The sequence below is a fragment of the Aspergillus homomorphus genome, assembly GCF_003184865.1.
Source record: "Aspergillus homomorphus CBS 101889 unplaced genomic scaffold BO97scaffold_1, whole genome shotgun sequence".
Classification (NCBI taxonomy): domain Eukaryota; kingdom Fungi; phylum Ascomycota; class Eurotiomycetes; order Eurotiales; family Aspergillaceae; genus Aspergillus; species Aspergillus homomorphus.
The window spans coordinates 1,403,415-1,424,021 of NW_020291887.1; the positions used below are offsets into that span (position 1 = coordinate 1,403,415).

The 20,607-nt window shown below is 38.1% G+C and overlaps 5 protein-coding genes across 5 annotated transcripts; 4 read left to right on the top strand and 1 right to left on the bottom strand.

Moving 5' to 3' along the window:
• The first annotated feature begins 9,835 nt into the window (after positions 1 to 9,835).
• Positions 9,836 to 10,897, top strand: BO97DRAFT_402164 (uncharacterized protein). The gene is made up of 3 exons (XM_025694429.1): positions 9,836 to 9,919; positions 9,978 to 10,779; positions 10,835 to 10,897. The coding sequence occupies exons 1-2, from the start codon at positions 9,863 to 9,865 to the stop codon at positions 10,482 to 10,484; spliced, it is 564 nt and encodes a 187-aa protein (XP_025556762.1). The 5' UTR covers positions 9,836 to 9,862; the 3' UTR covers positions 10,485 to 10,779; positions 10,835 to 10,897.
• A 492-nt stretch (positions 10,898 to 11,389) lies between these two features.
• BO97DRAFT_430582 (uncharacterized protein) lies at positions 11,390 to 13,186 on the top strand (the record flags this gene model as incomplete). The annotated part of the gene is made up of 4 exons (XM_025697447.1): positions 11,390 to 11,782; positions 11,838 to 12,100; positions 12,156 to 12,235; positions 12,462 to 13,186. The coding sequence occupies 4 exons, from the start codon at positions 11,390 to 11,392 to the stop codon at positions 13,184 to 13,186; spliced, it is 1,461 nt and encodes a 486-aa protein (XP_025556763.1).
• Positions 13,187 to 14,219: 1,033 nt separating this feature from the next.
• Positions 14,220 to 15,326, bottom strand: BO97DRAFT_430583 (RTA1 domain-containing protein; the record flags this gene model as incomplete). The annotated part of the gene is made up of 3 exons (XM_025697448.1): positions 14,220 to 14,237; positions 14,490 to 15,091; positions 15,155 to 15,326. The coding sequence occupies 3 exons, from the start codon at positions 15,324 to 15,326 to the stop codon at positions 14,220 to 14,222; spliced, it is 792 nt and encodes a 263-aa protein (XP_025556764.1).
• A 750-nt stretch (positions 15,327 to 16,076) lies between these two features.
• BO97DRAFT_334064 (uncharacterized protein) lies at positions 16,077 to 16,952 on the top strand (the record flags this gene model as incomplete). The annotated part of the gene is made up of 1 exon (XM_025691384.1): positions 16,077 to 16,952. The coding sequence occupies one exon, from the start codon at positions 16,077 to 16,079 to the stop codon at positions 16,950 to 16,952; it is 876 nt and encodes a 291-aa protein (XP_025556765.1).
• An 890-nt stretch (positions 16,953 to 17,842) lies between these two features.
• On the top strand, positions 17,843 to 20,549 carry BO97DRAFT_10837 (uncharacterized protein). Its single transcript, XM_025689889.1, has 3 exons — positions 17,843 to 17,877; positions 18,009 to 19,668; positions 19,761 to 20,549. Exons 2-3 carry the CDS (start codon positions 18,092 to 18,094, stop codon positions 20,422 to 20,424), a joined length of 2,241 nt encoding a protein of 746 aa, XP_025556766.1. The 5' UTR covers positions 17,843 to 17,877; positions 18,009 to 18,091; the 3' UTR covers positions 20,425 to 20,549.
• Positions 20,550 to 20,607: the final 58 nt, after the last annotated feature.

Genomic DNA, 20,607 nt, shown 5'->3' on the forward strand with positions numbered 1-20,607 from the left:
AAGATTACACTCTGTTATCATAGGCAGCAACACCGACCGGCAAAGAAAACAATTTTTCTGAGATATTAAAACTACTCCTGAGATATGAAGCAGATGCCAGTAAAGAAAACCTTCAAGGATAGATTCCACTGATGTGGGCAGTCTCCAAAAAATCCAATATTATCATTGCAGACTTGTTATCTTTTAATACAGGAAATCTTAACCACCAAGATATACAAGATCATATACCACTTTCCTTAGCCGCAGAATTTCAATACCCAGAAATCATGAATCTTCTTCTTCGTGTTGGAGCCAATCCAAGTATCAAAAATAATAATATGGAGGTCACTTTAATACGAGCAATTCATACACAGCGAATTAACACAGTTCAAAATATTCTGGCCGTGCCTAACGCAGGTATAAATCATCGAATTTAGGGTGGAATTTCACCATTGATACTAGCAGTGAAGCTCAAACTCACTCAGATTACAGAGCTACTTTTAAGATCCGAGGTTAATATACATACCGAGAACAAGGACAGCTACACTCCTCTAGGATAGACAATCATCAAAGGCCAAAAAGCAATAGTAGACTTACTGATTTCCTTTAGTACTGACTTGGAATATAAGTATCAAAAACACAACTACTGCACGGCACTGCTACTTACTACAAAATATAAACAGATCACTGTGGTTGATAAGCTACTCCAACAAAACACTGAAGTTAATTGTACGGATATACATGGTTATATACCTCTAGCATAGGCAGTCAAGCAGGGCTCTGATAAAATAGTGAAAAGATTATCAGCTAAGAGAGACATAAATATAGACACCAAGGATATAAACAAATAAATACCTTTATCTTTAACAGCGGAGTATGGCCGGTCCCAGATCATACAGTATCTGATACAACAGCAAGCCGATATTAACTCTAAAGATCAGGAAGGGCAGACCCCGCTGGCATAGGCAATCAGGTAATCACAGAACAGTACAGTGGTTAAACTACTTCACAACAAGATAATTAACCTTGAACATCAGGACGTAAATAATAACTCACCACTCTTTCTTGCCGCAAAGACTAATAACAGCTTTTTTATATATATTATAATAAAAGCGGGTGCGAATACAATACAAATAGTCAACGGTTATATATGTTTCTGGTGGCTTGTCAAGGCTAGATTCAAGATAAAAAACAAGCTAGAAGGCTTTATGTCTGGTTAACGACTTAATCCTTTCCAAATACTTAAAATTATTTTCTACCACTCAGATCCAGACCTTCTAAAGAATAATAAAACCTTATTATTATGGTCAGCGGAGTATAGTAACTATACAATAATTCAGGCACTTCTCGAACACAGTGCTAATCCTGATATTCGTGATAAACCACTAATAAACGCCCAAATACACTCTATTAAAACAAAATAAATAGACACTAGCTCAAGCTTTTCTAAAACACTACTATTATAGACATTAATTAATGGTTATCTTACTGTGGTGGATATACTAAAAAAAAAGAACTCTTTATTATTACACCTGCTCATTAAAGAAAGAGAGCTTCTAAATAATCCAGAAGCTTTAAAACTGGTTTATAAACTTCTCAAGACAGTATATAATATTAATAAGCTTAATTCTAAAAGCAGATATATACTTTATTTACTGAGTAATATACAGGATACAAAATTTACTAAAGCCCTATTAAATGTAAAGAATATGGAAGTTTCCTTAAATCTATAAAACAATACCGGAAAAACATCTCTCTATTATACTTTAAAAGAGAAGAACAAAGTATTTGCTCAGATATTACTCAAGAAAAAAGCCGATATAAGCAATATATCTGCTGAAGCTTGGTTTTATCTCAGCAACAAGGCTATATAATAAATCGAATTCATACAGCAAGATAGTAGTTCCATATCTTTATGTCTACACCCGAGTGTGGGGGCGAATGGCGTCGATCAATTGAAGAAAATCAAAACTAAACTTTAGTAAAAAGCGCCCACTGCTTGATATTATCACTAATATTTCAAGCCTATTCCGGAGAGGGGACCCTATATAGTCATAAAAAGGGCCTAGGCTTGCTTTCTAAATAATTAGGTACAATTACTTCTGTCAAGATTATTCAAAACAAAAGTCTTTGTTATTTAAGCCTTTAGAATCTCACATCTCAGTCTACTTTCCTGCCGACAAAATCAATATTAAATCAAACTCACACCATACCACTTTTTCAGGTATTAAGTAGAATAAGGAGTCGAGTGCGAACAGGGACTTTTATATTTTTAGAAGTATATTATCAGACAGTCAAATCCCTTAAACACCAGTGGATCTCTGTAACACTTTTATTGACCACCTAGGTCAGGAATAGAATAATATATGCACTGGTACGATGGAAACTATCAAGGCGACTATAAATATAATTATTTCTATTTAATCTTTCTATCTCACCTTTGTACACGATTGCTGATTTTACCAGCAGTATAACCAACTTTTGAGACAGGGCTAAGATCAAAAAATAATCCAGATTCTTACTCAGAATAGAGTAAAACATACCAAACTGCAAAGAGCTTTATGCCAACATATTAAAGATCTCCGACAAGCAATTAACAAAAACACCACTATTTTTTCTGAACAGAAAAAACAATTACAGGCACAGGTCAATAAATTTGACAAGTCAGTCAATACCAAGGTGCTTAAGATTAAACGAGCGGTTCGAGAACTTTTACAGATTATACACATATTCTTAATCTGTTTAACTGCCTCTAATTTTTCCAAAGGAATTTACCTAGATCTCAATCAGCGAGACAGCAAATATCAAACAACTTAGCTGGATTATAATTAGTATTCAAAAATCCCTAACATACTTTTCTGACTATTCCTTCCACAGTTTATTTTTCTGCTATTAATATTTATCTCAGTAAATTCTTCTACTCTGCTGATACAAGGAATTTTAACCCAATCACACAAATCATATTAGCTTACCCTTTGACTTAGAGTCTTTTCGGTATAAATGTAAATTTACTAGACGATAACCCAGACTGGCAATAATATCTGGTACTGGAAGGGGCATCACTACTTTTTACTGTTATTATATGGACTCTTTTCAAGTTTGTGCCTGTAAGAGATTAAACAAATAAAGAGCTGAATATAGATACTAATCAATAATTCACAGATTAAAAGCTGGCTTGAAGCAAAGTGGCTCTCATTCAGAAGACTACATAATACATATATTAGCTTAAAAATATAAGCGACTATTTGTTGTGCGTTAATCTCCGGCATATTAATCAGTATAATATATCAATATCATCTCAACGCGGTGAGTAAGATAAGAAGGCTCTGCACACCCACAAGTCTGATTGTAGCTTTATATATATTATACTATGTTGAAGTAAGCGGTTACACGGGAAAAAGGTATAAAGCCTTTGATAATCATTGATTTGGTTGAGTAAGGAACTATCTACGTGATTTTATGGTATTTATATTCTATCGGGTTATGTAACCCAGCGGTTATATTCCTAGATATTAATATATCTTCTTAATAAGCTTACAGTAATTCTGATTAATTTCTTCTTAATTTTCTAAATAGGTAATATATAGATTTTTTATAATATTAAAAATAAGTAGATAGTAAGAAATAATAATCTATAAGCTGATATAGACTACCAGTGTAGTAGTTTATTAAACTAAAGATAAGTTCTGCTATATTCTCTAAATTAAGATATAATTTCTAGTTTTTTAATAAGATTAATAAATTTAATATTTTTAAGTAGTTTAATAAACAAGTTTGTAAGATTCTCTGAGAAATTAATATAAATAAGATATATATTATTATACTAAATAGCCTTGTGAATCTAGTAAAATACTATATTAATATACTTGATTCTCTAGTGAAACTAATTATTCTAAATAAGTATAATAATGTTTTTATTATTAATATAAATTATTATTAGATATATACTACTGAAACCTATGTTTTCTAGTATATATATAATCTAGTATATTTTTTTTACTACTATATATAAAGCTATATATTTTATTTTACAGATAGATATTATAATATAAGATTATAAATATAAAGTCTATAAAATTAGTTTATTAATCTATATAAAAATATATCCAGTTATTAAATAATATATATTAAGATATTTAGTATAATTAGTATTAATATAGTTAACTACTATACTAAGTTAATTAAGTAGTTTAGAGAATTTATAGATTATATAAGTAATTCTATATCTATTAATTCCACGTAAGTAATAGTATAAGAAGAGGAGGTTATTTATATATTATTTAATTAGATTATTTATATAGTAAAAAAGTTTTCTGATAATAAAGGCTATATTAAAATATATTTAAATTATTAAATATATATAGTTTTTAATATTAGCTTAGTAATTTTTAATATTATTCTAAGCTGCTTATTTCTAGTTTTTTATAAATTTAATATTTTTATTAATTAATATTTTATAAATCTTTTTACTATCAGGATCTGCTGCTGTAATAATTTAATAAAAAAATATATTTTAAAAGAGATAAACTATACTATTATTATATTTAATTTTTATACTAAGATACTATACTACCTTACTGAAATTAGTAATTATAAAATATTTAAAAAAGTCTTTATAAACTATATTAATAAAATATTTAATAAAAATAGTTATTTAGATATTATTTATATATAGAATTATTAGTTCTCTGTATTTCCTAATAAAAAGATATTTATCTATTTAGAAAAGAGTTATTCTAATATTTATAATTATTTTAAAGAACTTGTAAAACTAGTTTTTGATAAATTATTTTAAATTATAAATAAATAGAAATAATTTATATATCTTAATTATATTATTATTAAAGTTGATTAATTAGATTATATAAATTTCTTTATTATCATGAAATTTTCCGTAGAGAAAGGTTTACTTGATGTTTTTTTATTTATAGATATAACTAAGAACTACTATAAAAATAAAGAATATTCTTATTATTACTATTTTAGCTGTTAGGATAAATATAAGATTATAATTAATATTATAAATCTATAGAAAACTATATATTATATAATAAATTTTAAAGTAGTAAATCTTATTATTTATATTAAGTTTAATTTTATATATTTAATATCTAGAGATTATCTTATATCTATAAAACAGATTAATAAGTTTCTAGATATTTTTTATTATTAGTATAGAAAATTTTTTTATTATTATTATATATTACTATAAGGCTTTTAGTAACTCTATAATTTATTTATATATAGCTAATTTAATAATATAATTATAATTATTATTTTTTTTAATATTACTAGTTATAAGAGTCTGCTTTAAGAAATACAGAATATAGAACTTCTTTTACTTTAAAAGATTTTTTATAAAAGAAGTAATTAGATTATTATATTTTATTCTGTAATTATTAATATAAATAAAAAGTATAAATAGACTATTTTTATTAATTAAATAGTATTTTAAAGTTACTAGATTATATTAATATTTTAATATTTAAATAATTTTCTTATTACTGGAATTATTATCTAAGATATACTTATTTAGATTATAAATTAATAAAATAACTAGAGTAGAAATATAATACTAGTTATAATTATTATCTAGTAATTTATATAGTTTTAGATTAGTTTTTTTATTAAAATATATATCTCTAATAATAAGAATTTTATTATTTTTAATATCTAGAATTTTATATTACTTTATAAAGTTTATATAATTAAGAAAATATACTAATAAATTATATAACTATATTTTTAGAATTCTATTTTTATTTCTGATTTTTTTAGGAATTATTATAATACTGTAGTAGTTAAAAATATAAAGATTTAATAAATTTAAATATTTTTTATTATATAATTTCTATATAATAATTATTTTATTATAAATTAGTAATAAGTTTTTAAGAAATATTATTTTTTTTATAATTTTGTTCTAGAGATCCTGATTAAGATTTTAATTATAAAGAACTATATAAATATAAGTTAAAATAATAAGATTAATATATTTTATTAATATATTCTGATTATATATATATAGAATTATAAACTTTTATTTAATATCTTTATAGTATATTTAAGTAAAAATTTTTTTTTTTTAGAATTTAGGTGTATTATCAGAGTATAAAATCTTAATTTTATAAGATATATAGTTTATTTTTTTAATAAACAGTTTTAATTTTAATATAGTATTTTTTTTTTACTTTAAAAAATAAATATTAATCTAGCTGTTATATATATTAATAAAAAATATTTAATAATATATATTAGATTTTTTATTTATAAGTATATTAATATACTCTTTTCTGATATTAAAGAATATATATTATTTATATTATTCTAGAGGAGTTATTTAAATATATCTCTAGTATATTATAGTATTAATAAAATAATATATTTAATATAAGTATTTTAGTATAGTAAAACCTTTAATATCTATTTTATTTATTATTTTTAAAAAGTATATATAATTTATAATAAAGAGGTAGACTAGATAATAGTATTAGATAATTAAATTAATATAATTTTTATTTATATTTACAGTATATTTCTTGTAGAGATTTTTATATATATAAAAATAGTAAATAACTATTTAAATAATTATTTCTACTAATAGAATTATAGTATTAGGTTTAATAATATTTTCTATAACTTTAGTTTTATTTATAAAGATAAATAAATTTATAATTTTATTACTAGTAATCTTCTTTATATATAAATTATAGTTAAGGTATAGAATATACTAATTTCTAATAATATTATTTTAGCTAATAATCTCTTTATTAAAGATTTTATAAATAATTATTTTAATAGAAAAAAGTAATATTACTAAACTATATTTAATAAAATATATTATACTAAGTAAATTAATCTTGATATTAGGTATATATAATATATTTATAAATATAATAGTATAGAATCTTCTAGTTTTATAAATTAGCTTTAACTTTATATCTCTTATATTTTCTAAGTAAATTATTTTATTTATAATAGTTCTAATTTCTTATTTATATAGTTTAATAATATTAGATATAAAGTTATTTATACTTCTAATAAGATACTTAATAGAACTAGAATTAATAATTTATTTTTTTTTATATTTAAGATATATAATTATAGTATTATATTTAATAAAACTGATTCTCTGTTAAGATATAAGATTAATAAAATTATTAATTATATTATTTTCTATTATTATAAATATTAAGATTATAATTTCTAGCTTATTTTTTACAGTATTTATTTTAATATTTTTTAGTATTATTTTTAATATTTTTAGTTTAGAATATAACTTCTAGTAGTTAAATAATTTATAATTTATTTTATTATAATAATTATAGATCTAGTTCTTATAGATTTCTTAGAGAATTTTTTTTTTAGAGTTATTTTTCTTAAATAAGATATTTTTACTCTTTTTATTTTTATTATTAATATTATTCTATTTTTTTTCTTTTAGTACTTTAGTAAAATTTATATTTATAAAATTAAACTAGAAATATATCTTCTTTTATATAAGGACTTAGGTAATATTATTTTATATAGTTTTTTTCTTATTAAAATAAAAGTTAATATAGAAAATAAGAAATATATTCTAGTATTTTTTTAGATTACAGAGTAAAAACTGTATATATATTAATTTAGAAAATTTTTTATTTATTTTTAGATTATATAAAAACTTATTTAAAGCTTATAATATTTTTATAATATATTTATTTATATTCTTATAATTATTGTAGTAAAAAAATATAGTAATTTAGAGTTTTTTAAAGAATTATATAGAGAAAATAATATTATAATATTTCTTTAACTTATTTTATATTTTTTTAGTACTGGTAAGATTAATTATTTTATAATAAATTTCTAGTATTAAAACTATGTAGATTACTTTATAAATTTTTTTATTATTTTTTTTTTATACGCTGAACTGTTTTTTAAATTATTTATATATTTTATTAAATATAGTTATATTAATATTACTTGAGAACTTTTAGTATAAACTATTATATATTTAATATACTAAAGTAGGAGGAGTTAATTTAACTAGTTTTTTAATAATTTTAGAGATAATTTTTCAGAAGTTTTAGAAATAAAAATATATCTATAATATTTTACTCTATATCTAGTAGTTATCCGCGCCTGATAAGACTAGTAATTTAATAATATTAATAGTTTATTGTTCTATAGTACCTCTATACTTACTTTATTTTTTTAATCTCGCGTGTTATTAGCTGATTAAGATGGTTAATATACTTGATACTTAGAAAGAGACTGTTTTCGATAATAAATAAGGATTCTGATTAGTAGATATATTAAATAGTATATAATATATTTTCTATACTGAAAAGGAAGAAAAAGAGAGAGAAAAGATTAAAAGAAGATTTTAAACCTGAACTAGGTTTATAACCTATTGAAGTAAGTAGTTATACGGGAAAAAGGTATAAAGTCTTTAATAATTATTAATTTAGTTAAGTAAGGAACTATTTATGTGATTTCACGGTGTTTACGTTCTATCAGGTCACGTGACCCAGCGGTCACGCCCCTAGATGTCAACATACTACAGTACTAGATAAAATCAGAGATCTTGAAACTTCCGTAGAGTTTTCATAGAGTAATTTGAGTACTAATATATCTTTCATACTAATTGTAAATATTCTAGGTAAAGTGTAATCCACACCTTCAAGACATAAGAGTAGTTTCAAGCCTTTATCAAGCGACATCTCGCGGTTAGTTTGATGAATTGACTTGAACTTTGATTTGTTTGTGGTAAATAGCTTCCACTTCGATGCAGTGCTCAACTGCGTCTTGGTGGCCCTGACAAGCTTCAAAGTCCATCGCAATAAGATATTGACACTGCGCAAAACAGTGGTAAGAAGGTTCAATGAGATCTATGATGAACAGTGGCATGTTATAAGCGTATACTCTGGGTTAGTAGAACTGGCAAGGATAAGATATGGAATCTATCGCATCACAATAACACTAGTACCCAGTTACCAGTCCCGACGACTGAGCTGCTGATTGATACTCCGGCAAACATCATTTCTTCAGCGGAGTTACTTACGCCGCTAGAATTTGGGTCCATTGAAGGTCGGTGTACAAGAGAATCCGATCGGGTGCACAAAGAACCTGCATTTAGCTCTTTTGCTACAAGATCTGGAGGCCTTGGTGAAACATCGAGCCTGATTCTCATCTGTTATCAAAGCCTGCTGAGTCTACGGGAAATCCCTCATTTAAGCATTATTTAAATCTGACCCCCCAGGTAAAAAAGAATGAGAGATGTGGTTGAGAAAGAGGTGTCTTCCGGTCCTGGGAAGACTTCGCATTACCGCCTACGAGCTAAGGAATTTCCTAAATTTAAGTAAAAGTCAAGTTCAACCTCAGCATATCTTGAGTTATCGTCTCATACTACAAGAGGTATTGTCAGCGTCGACTTAAATTCGGCCTATGGTTTGATCTTTGGTTATACTATAATGGAAGTACTTGCCGAGCTAAACCCTTTTCAGAGTTCGGTTCGGTTTTGGCTATGTGCAGCATTAGCATGGATCCTAGCATTAACTATTCAGCAAGACGTGATAAACTATAGCACGGTTACGGCAGTCAACCGAGGACTTTTTACCTTCTTAGGCTAGCTACTCCAGCACTTCTTACCTCGGCTATTGGTTCGTCTTTCAAAGTCCCACCCACTATTAGTTGACGAGCCGTCTTAGCGCCTAATATTCAATGACTCAATTCCTTTCAACCGGATTGATTGGCCTTAAGGACATTACACCCATGGTGGAAGTCTAGCCTAGAGGCATGAATACTCATATATAAGTCGGGTGCCCCGAACGCCCTGCCTTGAATATTGACCAAATTGTTTCCTTATAAAAGCTCCTACTCCCAATCTATACCAAAATGTATGCCACCGCTGGTACTCAGCTATACCAAATTCGGTCGGCATACATTTGTCCTACTTGTCAGCAAACTCCTCTTCTACCTCGATTCCATGGAGACCTAATGGTTGCCTGTGCCAGATGTCGAAACGTATTCAATCTATTATACCTTCCACAACCAGCAGCAACACCTTTGTATCCACAGGTATCTGGCATGCCCCAGCAAGGGATTATAGCAATGAATCAGGCTATTGTCGAAGAAAAATGATTGCACAACATCTACCAATAACTTCACAACAGCAAGAGACGTTCCAAGCTGAAATGCGTCAAGTAGCTGGCCTTCTGCACCAACAACAACAAGCTACACTGGCACGAGTGGAGTGCGTTGAGCGGTTGCAAGCAGAACCTCATGCAAATGTATCTGGTCACGTTTCGGCAATGAACTACAATCCCTTCCCCGGGACTGTGGGTCATCGGGAAGAACACCAAAGTATCAAGCAGGAAGCAGACCAGAATGAAGCTGATCAGCCACAAGAGAGAAGGCGGATATTACTTAACACGCGATCTGCCGGTGCCCATTCGGCTGAGATCAGGGAAGCAAGGGTGGAAAACCAGATAGCGCCAAACACTCAGCAGCCATCACGGTGAAGGTACCAGGAAGCGCCCTTGTGTGGACCCATGAAGAAGAAGAATTCCAACGCAAGCAATTCGAGCAGTTAATATGGTCTCTGCCATATATTGAAATCTATTTATGGCCTTTGAGAACCCAAGCCTCATGGCAGGATTGCGAATCTTGAACGAAAGACGGTAGAGCTTGTCAATGGTGGCCGACGTACTGGCCAGTAAAAGCTCGGGTATATCTTTATCGTCGGAAGAACCGAGTTCTTCTTCTGAGTCATTGCTCGAAACCTCATGACGCTCCGTGGGAGCATCTCTTGAGTGTGTAAGTTTTGCAAGATTCCCGAGAGTGTGGATCTCTGATACTATGGTGATGTTAGCCTATAAAATTGAAAAAGTGGACATACCCGTGGAGAGTTGAAGCCGCACATTGAGTGAGATGCCTTCGCAAGTTGCGTAGAAGATTGATGGTATATTCGAAAATGAATGGGGCGTCTCGGAATCGGTAATGAATAGAGCCATGGCCCAGCTGATAAAGCCCCAGGTTGTTTGCCCATAATTCAAAGCGCTGTGCTTGATTAACAGCGCCCGAGCATTGCAGGCATGTGAACATCGTCCTTATTTTCTGGGCCACGCTGGCTGGAGTCTCAATATCTAGGCTTTCTGACATATTGCAAGGCGTCCTGAAAGTGAGTGAGATAGATGAGGAAGATACAAGTACCGGTGGAAGGGAGTTGGGACAGAGGACATCCAAGTGCATGGCTGCCTGATTACACCTTAGATTAAGCTAAGCTCCTGTCGGCAGGCATGCATGCATGCATGCACTCCCCCGCTTTCACCAGTTCAACGACAAGAGCTGTCTGACTGACTGATACTCTCCCGGTTCACTTTCACTCTCATCTTTATATGTTGTTATCCCAAGTTTTTCAATCGTCATGTCAGGCGTCGAGGTCGTTGGGGTCGTGCTGGGTGCTATCCCACTCGTAATCTCCGCTTTGGATTACTACAAGGTCACCAAGCAGAGTTTTCGCTCGATCAGAAATAAGGACATTCTGTTAGATCAGTTAATTGAATCCTTGAAGGAGCAAAGATTCTTCTTCCAAACGGACATCTGCTTGGCGCTGAAGAAGACTAATCTGGAGGTGAAACAAATCATGGCCATGATCAATGATAGCGGGCTGAGCAGGTTCGACAATCCCGAAATAGCGGAAGCGCTTCAGGAATACCTAGGGGAGGGTGCGACCCTCTACATCAATGCTATCACTAGATGTGAGGCCATTCTCGGGGACATCGTGGCCAACACTAGCGGTCTGATCTCCTCCTCCCAGGTACCTCGACCTCCAACTAGTCCTACGTATGCACAAGTTGACCTTCTTTTTGAAGTGGAGCCAAGGGACCCTCTCCAAGCTCATCCAAGACCAACCAAGGAAAAATGGTAAATTCGAGTCTACCAAGAGACTGAAGTTCGGCGTCCGAATTGAAGAGCTGAAGCAGCAAATTCGCAGTCTGGAAGAGTCTACGAGATCGCTAAGCCGGCTGAGAGACGTTAGTGCCAAAAGGCAACAAATCACCAGCAAAGCCATGTCCAAAACTGTCACCAGGTTCACAACAGCTCTCAGTACAGTCCAAAGCTATGCCCAGGCTCTGTACTCCTATATCTTGTGGTTCTCTGTCTGGTTGCCATTCCGACCACGAGGCAAGGCTCTTTTTGCAAACAAGATCTTCAGCAATGGACACAAAGAAGCCTAAGAAGCCACCCATCAGGTTCACTATGTCATTTTGTCCGCTCCGCAGGACGCGCATCCCTTGACTTCGCCAGAGAAACGAGAAATAGAAGTCTTGGAGGATGAATTAGATACTTTTAACGAAAGGTGAGTGCAAAGTCCCTTGTATTGAATGGAGTTTGAAAGGAGAGACCAGCCTTATCTCGAACCAAAAGCTGGTCCGAGTTGATATCCCTCACTTGAAAGCAAATGATCCCAACGCGTCCACAATAACCAATCGAAGATCTATGCCAGTTTGTTCAGCGAGCCCACGAAAATGGGATGTCTGTTCAGCTCTACTTGTCGCGGAGTGGCAAATTCAGCTACTTGAACCCCCCATTCGGACCAGACTTATCAGACAGAAAAGCCAACGACGAGGCATTCAACGGCACCATCACCCTGAAGGAGGTATTTTCCCTGATGCAGAAACAAGGCTCAGCGGTGTCCAAGCTAGAGGTATACGAGAAAATGGCCCTTGCATTCAACATAACCTCCTCGATCCTGCAACTCCACTCGACCCCGTGGTTACAGGCCCCGCTGACTAGCTCCTCAATACGGTTCGTGTCCGACTCATCGATGTTCTTCCACCTTGCTCAACCATTTATTGTGAGCACATTCCCCGATCAGGGGCTTATCACATCTCCATGTACCGCAAAAGCCTCGATGCTGGAACTGGGAATAATCCTGCTTGAGATCTGGCACGTCAAAAGCTTGGAGCAATATGCCTTGGAGATAGGTCGGAAGATGGATAACACCTATGGGGCTCGTTACGAGATAGCCAAGGTATGGCTTGACTCGAGCGATGATATTATGCTCCCGTTCTTCCTGGAGTTGGTGACCCGGTGCGTCGAATGCACATTTGCTACAACATCAGCAGCTCTGAAATGGGTTGATCCTATGTTCAGGAAGTCGGTCTGTGAATACGTTCTGCGGCCCTTGTGGGAGAATTGCCCACGTAGCCTTCGATAGCTGTATACCGCTGAGGAGGTTTTAATCAAGTCCACGCATCTAACCCAAGACTTATCCGAACAAATCCCTGAAGGAGTAATACGATAACAAGAGCAGCAGAGCTACAGCATAGACACCCAGACAAAGAGAATCAACAGCCCTAATCCCTACCACCACCCATCAGCCTCCCCATCCAACCGCGCCTCTCCTTCCTCAGCAGCGTCTGCTCCGCCTGGCTCTGTCCAAGATTCATCTTGACCAGATACGCCTGCATAAACGCCATCTCGCGCGCCTCCAGCTCCCGCCTACTCATCATCCCGCGCCAACCATCCAGCCCGGTATCGGGGGCGACGAGGGCGACGGCTAACAAAACTCTCATATCAGAATCATTTTCGCCTCAATATTGCCTTACTCGTTAAAGTAGAAAGACTCACCTTGGGAAGACTTTTGGGGTCCGAGCCCTTGCCGGGCCAGCCATGCATCTGCCCCGCTGGTGGGCGTGTATGGCCTCACAAAGAAGGTTGGTGGCCGGCTTCCGATTTCACATACATCAGTTTCAAATTACCATCCTGTCATCTTCGCTTCACCCTTATCTCGATATACTCACTAGTGGCGGAACCACAGAACGGTGGTCACAATGAGCCAGGCCCGAAACCCAACAACACAGGCAAGGACAGAGGCCCCAATCTTGGCGGAGGGGGCGAGCAGCCGAGCGCCCCGACCGTGGCGGAGATGGCTGCGCCTGGGTGGGGGGGGGGTAGCGGCGGCGGTGAGGAATGAAGCGAGAGCATTAGATGCCAGTTTGGTGATGTTCGTGTGGTGCTGGAGGGAGACAGATTCAGAGATGATGTTTGCCTCACAGTGGATTTTGGGAACTCTCACTACAATCTTTATAGTGAGTCTTATCTGAGTTTCCGGGAAGGAGCAGAGTGAACGTTTTTTACCTCTAAAGGAAAGAGCGAGGAAGTAGATAGTGAACGGAAAGCACGTGAACTGAGTAAGAGGTGGAAAGAACAGCCAGATGGAATAGATCATGGTAATGGAGGGGACTGGGTCAGTCCAGACGTAAAGTCTGCGAGAATGATAAGAGAGTCTATGAATATAGCCCGCGGCTTGTGGGTTGACGATCTCTGATGCTTTCTTCGAGGGTAAGATCTGCTGCTCAAAGAAATGAAGGACAGAAGGAAAAGGGAACAAAGAATTTAAATATATAGGAAGAGATAGAAACTCGAATACTGTTTCCCAAACGCCAACAAACGGAGCAGTCTATCGTTCAATCATCCTTATTCTGACAACTTCCCAGACGAAAACCCTGCGCGCCGACAGACTCCTGCTGTATCGAGCCGGGATGCCAATAACCCCAGATAACCATGACGCTCACCATCGGCACGGCATCAAACACGAAAAGCGGCCATTCGTTCACCAAAAGGTACCCCTTCTGGCCCATCGCATACTCAAGGACCCGGAAGATCGAGCGGACCATTATCAGCCAGCTGACCGCGTACAGCGGATACAGGTGATGAGTGTACGGCACTTCACTCGTCGGCGCGCGCTTCATCCTCTTCTCGAAAACCATGCAAGTGACGATGAAAAACCCGAACACGAAGATCTGGATCACTAGTCCGCAGATCACGATCCCCTTCGCTATATTCTCCAATCCGTCCGTAGCCATTAACCCCGAGCCTTGGCCCTGGACCAGAAACGAGACAATGTCACCAGTGACGAAAGTCTTCGTTAGCCAGGTGATGCGGACTAAGGAGTACTTTTCAGCGCCCACACTGCGAATCAGGCGCGCGAGGACCATGTATACGCTTGCGGCAAGGAGCACGGGGCCGAGGAGGATAAAGACGCTTTGGAGGATGTAAAGGATGAGGTTGGCGGTTGCGTTGGTGCAGGCGGCGCGGAAGGCATAGCCGATTACTTCAACTGCGCGAGTTAGATATATGGTCAGTCAAGAGAGGGGCAGAAACGGGCCATGGAAAGACGTACAGACACCACCAATGATAAAGGGGATGCAGAACAGCGCGTGCGTTTTCCAGGCCATCCAGACATGGAAGAGTGTTGGGGCGAAGAAGAGAGTGAGGAAAATAATCGAGGCGGCCATGGAAGGGACATATTCCCAGAGGTAGTAGTAGCCACTGACGGGTTCGAGTTTCGCCATGGCGGCGGTGGTGCGGATGGCCTTTGCTGAAAAGCCCAGAAGTTGGCATACATTGCAGAGTGAGAATTTGTTTCTTCTATATAGTCCAGTTCAGCCCCTCCAGCTTCTGTAGACGTTATAGATGATGATGACGGGTCTTCCGCAAGAGGCAATGATAGAACGGGTGGCCCGTGCATACGCGGAGTTTCCTCGCTCTCATTGGCCTGCCAACAATTCCAATGTCTTGGACCCTGCGCCCCATCGCCATCATAATCGAAACAGGTCAGCCTGCTTACCTACCTATTTTTACATGCGGAACACTTTTGAACTGTTGAACTGTTAAAGACAAATGGTTGATTGCTTAATCTCCAATCTACCTGTCTGTCTCCACGTAGACTGCCAGCAAGACATATACTCGAGATGGCACGAAGAGCCCATAAGAAATCTCGAAACGGGTGTCTTGAGTGTAAGCGACGCCATGTCAAGGTATGCACCTCGGCCCACTGCAGGCTCCAATTGTCCCCTTCAGGTGATTGATCCCTTCCCCAGTGCGATGAGAGGCAGCCCACTTGCTCGAATTGCACTACCGCTGGGCTGGTATGCGATTACGGGAGTCGCTTGCTGAGTGCCACCCGCCGGTCACCCTTACCGGTAGCTAGAGCTCATCCAGCGCCGACCACTCCTGTTCCCGGTGGTATCCCCGGTGGTATCCCCGGTGGTATCCCCGGTGGTATCCCGCTGGAGAGCCCTGCAAATTATCAGCCCGTCAACATGCTCCATATCGAACTGTTCCATAACTTGTACACGCAAATACGCACCACTTTGGACCCAAATAGGTCTATAGCCTGGCTAGCGGATGAGGTAGACTACCTGATTACAACACCATATCTTGTGAACGAGTTGCTCGCATTCAGTGCACTGCACTTGAGTACAACACGGCCGAAGCGACGGGAATACTACCGCTACCACGCAGCCCAACTGCAAACCCAGGCATTATCTATCTTCAAAGAATCCTCTCCTCAGGTGGCACAAGAAACCTGTGTCCCTCTCTTTGTCTTTGCCGTCAGCTTGGGCATACACACCCTCTGTGACACGCTCATCTACCGTGAAGGTGACTTTGCTCACTTCCTCGACCGCTTCGTCCACTTCTTCCGCCTTTACTATGGCGTCCGCACCATAGTCCACGAGTCCTGGCACATGATCAAGGACACGCCTCTCGCGCCATCCTTCAGCATGGGCACGGACCTATACAAATTCGACGGTCGGCTCGGGCCCGGAAGCCAGTCCCTGCTTAACCTGGTCGACCGCGCCAAGCTCGGTACCGAACTCACAGAGATCTACAGGCAGGCGATTGAGTCGCTGCAGTCATGCCTAAATGTGATAGACGGCCGAAAGGGGTCGCATGTCGGGATCAATGCTGTGACGACGTGGCCGATCTTACTCAAGACAGAGTTCGGGGAGCTGATCGAGCAGAGACGGCCGGAGGCTCTGGTCATCCTTGCACATTATGCGTGCATGTTGCATCAGTGTAAGGATTGCTGGCTTTTTGGGGATTCGGGGGCGTTTGTTATTCAAGAGGTTACGGGATATTTGGGACCGGACTGGGAAGAGTGGATGGCGTGGCCGAATCAAATTCTGGGATCGTAATTCTCTGTAATCTATAGATATATGACTATGAAGACTGAACTGGAGAGAGATACCTGCCTTGTGCACCTTGATGTAACCGAGCGAATATTCCGGAAAATGCGGATCATATTGGTTGCAGTGTGAGAAGCTCCGTGAATTCCATAAGATATAGTACAACTGATCACCAAGTTGTGCAGACCCGTCCGGCCCAGGATGTAGTTATTGTCATCGTTAGGAACAATGTCCGGGATGCATTGGCTCCGGAGGTCAAAGCACACACCCAACCCACGGCCTAGGCATCATAATCTACCTTCTTTCGAGGTTTCATGACTCATGAAGGTTTTAAAGATTCAAGAACTAGTATAATTGCGAGCCATGTCCCGAACAGAGTGGAGAGGAAGAGGGGATAAATGTCCGCTAGAAAAAAGCCCAAGGAACTCAGACACAAAACCAGACTAGACATAGTGAGGGGAATCTGACGTGAGATTCATACTGTCTGGTAACTACACATGTACCATCATGAACCAAGGGCAATCCTTTCCCTTTTGGATGTAGCATCCCTCAATCAACCCAGTCTTAGTGGTTGACAGAGTCTCTTGTTTGGTTGTTCTATACCCTCGCAGTTAGATCTGTCGTTGTATGCACGCCAGTTGCCCGATTGTCACCTAAGTCTCATGGCATGAACAGTTCGGCCTTACTTCACATGCGAGCCAAACCCACATAAAATTGGGCAGTGTCATATGACGGACCATCGAACAAGATATGAGATTCAAAGAGTTGTGTTGGCTATGTACTGTACATCGACGATTCCGTGGCCTGACCCCAGGGCAATGTGACAGAACCCCACGATCGGTATATTACGGCAGTCTGTGACGGCCTTAGGTTTCCCATTGTTTAGTTTCATGTGTGCATGAGCTGCATCAGGAGTTCATCCAATGAAGAGCCGGTAAGAGGCACTAGAAACGCACCGCCCCCCTCGCGCGACGTGGTGAGATTTGCCGACGTCGATGCCTTCGAACTTCTCGTCGCCTTTACCCACAAGTGCTCGCTCAGTTGATAATGTTGTACGAGGAGTAGCTACCAGCCAAAATCCCCCATCGGAAATCGCTGTGCCGAAGTTGCCAAGTTTTCTTAGCCATTGTTTGCCCCTGGTCATCCGCATGGCTCTCCAACTCTCGCGGACAGGAAACCAACGCCAAGGAACCGAGGACCCCACGGAGTCCCTAACGAAGGCCTTGGCCAGTTTCAAGGAAGCTCTGACGGCGGAGCAGAGAAAGCAGTTCGAAGACAGCACGACAGTCCCCGATGCGGGGAGTGTATTGTTCTTCGTCGCGCAGCTCGATGCTGAGAACGCGAGCAAGACAAGGCGAAGCATCGCCCCACGACTATGTACTTTCCTGACTGCAACCCAGCAATTTGCGGGCGCTGTTGAAACATTCGTCAGCTCTCACCCGGAGACGGCGGCTCTCATCTGGGGGGGAATCAAAACCGCCATAACCGTCGCCAGCAACGTCGCCTCTTACTTCGACAAGGTCACCGACATGATCAAGGAAATCGGTCTCAAATGCCCGACTATTGAAGAGTTTGGCCAACTCTACCATGGACATGTCGGTCTTCAACGTTCGTTGTGCGAATATTATGCCGTTATCGTAGAGCTATGCAGCAAAGTTATTAAGGTGTCTCGCCGAACATGGCACAATCAAGTCTTCTCCTCAATCTTGAGTCCCTTCGAATCCGAATTCGGCCCATACTCGCAGCGTCTGGCTTTGTCCAGGGAGCAGGTAATGTCGCAGGTCTCTCTTGCCTCACAACAGGCTGCCCAGGAGGCCAAGCTGTTGTTGGAATATGAGAGCAAGGAAAACTCCTCGTACAGATCATCGGCCTTGAACTTTTTCAAGATATCAGTCCATCGACAAGAAGAGGCGAGGCAATGGCAAATTAACAAGACAAAGCGAGAAAAGGCGTCCATGAAAATCAAGATTCGACAAAACCTGTCCCCCATTGACCACATCCCACCTTGGAAACGGATCCTAAAGCAGCGAGTCCAGTCGACGGCCGAGTGGTTGGTACGCGAAGACGCATTCCTTGAATGGAATTCTAGTCCTGACACATCAATCCCTTGGTGCTCTGGAACGATGGGTACCGGAAAGACTGTTTTGATGTCTAATGTGGTCTCCTTTCTACATTCATCACGACGTGCGAATGACTCTGTTGCGCATTTCTTCTGCCAAGCGGATAATGAGCCATCTCTCTCGGCGAGGAATATCCTCGGCAGCATTTGTCGCCAGCTCCTCGATTCGTTGATTGAGAGAAGCAGTCACGAAGATCTGCTTTCCATAGAGAACGAGAGTGAGCGTCTGGACTCCAATGAAATCGTTGAATTCCTCCTCTCTAGATTGATCATGGGACGGACGTACTATATCATCGTCGATGGCCTAGACGATTGTGAGACGGTTCAAATTCGTCAAATGGCTCGCGCTTTGGAAATGATATTCCAGGGCAAGGTTGGGACAATGAAGATCATTTGTGCTGGTCGGCCGGACCTGGAAGGGGAATTGTTCAAGTGGGTCAGACCACAGTATCGCATTGTGGTTGACCAAGAGAAGCTCACCCTCGATCTGGATCGATTCATCGTTGCGACCCTGCGTGACTGCATGGATGAGGAGCTATTGGTTTTTCGAGATCAAAAAATCATCACAACGATAGCGGATGTTCTACGGGACGGCTCCAAAGGAATGTAAGTTTCAGAAGAATCAGATACCAAGGCTCTGGGCCGACAAAATTCACTGTGATGAAGACAAAAGAAAGGTCTGACTGGATCTCCCTTAGGTTTCTCTGGGCCGGTCTCTGTATTAGAGATCTGTGCGAAAAGAACTGCGATGAAGACATACTCGACGCCTTGAATCATCTTCCACGTGGTTTGGCCGAGCTTTTTGATTCCAAAATTCGTCAAGTTCAGCAGGGGAACGACTCTCACCAAGCAATGGACTTGCTTCAATACTGCGGCATCGTGAAGCGGCCATTGACCCTTGAAGAGTACCGAGAAGCTTTCAGCGTCTCCGTCGGCGATAAGTCGCTTAACACAAAACGATTACCCAATAACATGAATCGAATTGTCCGCGGATGCTTTGGTTTGACATTTGTTGATGACGAAGAATATACCATTCATTATATTCATCATAGCGTGAAGGAATATCTTTTCCAAAGGAAGGACAAGGAACCGGCAAGGTTCAATGCCAAAAGCATCACTGAGCACTTTGGCTTTCTGTGCATGATATATCTGAATTTCGCCAACTTCAGTCGCCAATTAGTGAAGGTCGAGAAAGAACTCGTTGACCCTCTCTTGCTGGGCACGTCTTCGATTCATCCTGACAGTTCCTATGTGAAAAAATTGTTCTGGGAGCTCCAGTCGTCCCGGAAAGGCCGTGCGCTGCGGCTGTTGCGTTGTTGCGATGTTGCGAAGTCCTCCGGAATCGTGTCGTCGTTTCTTTGAATTTCATCACACATCAAAGTCTGCGAGATTAGGAGGACTGCTCTAGAGTCACTTGAAGGCCCTAAGCACCATGGGTCCCGCTCAACAGATGCGATGCAGATTGGCGCATTTCTCGCTTATGTCAAGGATCATTGGTTGCTTCATTTGAATGACTTAGGGACAGATGATCAGAGGATGTGGGCG

Excerpts from the sequence above, each read along its gene's own strand:
- BO97DRAFT_10837 (XM_025689889.1), top strand. The coding sequence starts at position 18,092 with ATGGCTCTCCAACTCTCGCGGACAGGAAACCAACGCCAAGGAACCGAG. Across the intron at positions 19,669-19,760 it reads CGGGACGGCTCCAAAGGAAT|GTTTCTCTGGGCCGGTCTCT; the intron begins GTAAGTTTCAGA and ends GATCTCCCTTAG.
- BO97DRAFT_402164 (XM_025694429.1), top strand. The coding sequence starts at position 9,863 with ATGCCACCGCTGGTACTCAGCTATACCAAATTCGGTCGGCATACATTT. Across the intron at positions 9,920-9,977 it reads GGCATACATTTGTCCTACTT|ATGTCGAAACGTATTCAATC; the intron begins GTCAGCAAACTC and ends TGCCTGTGCCAG.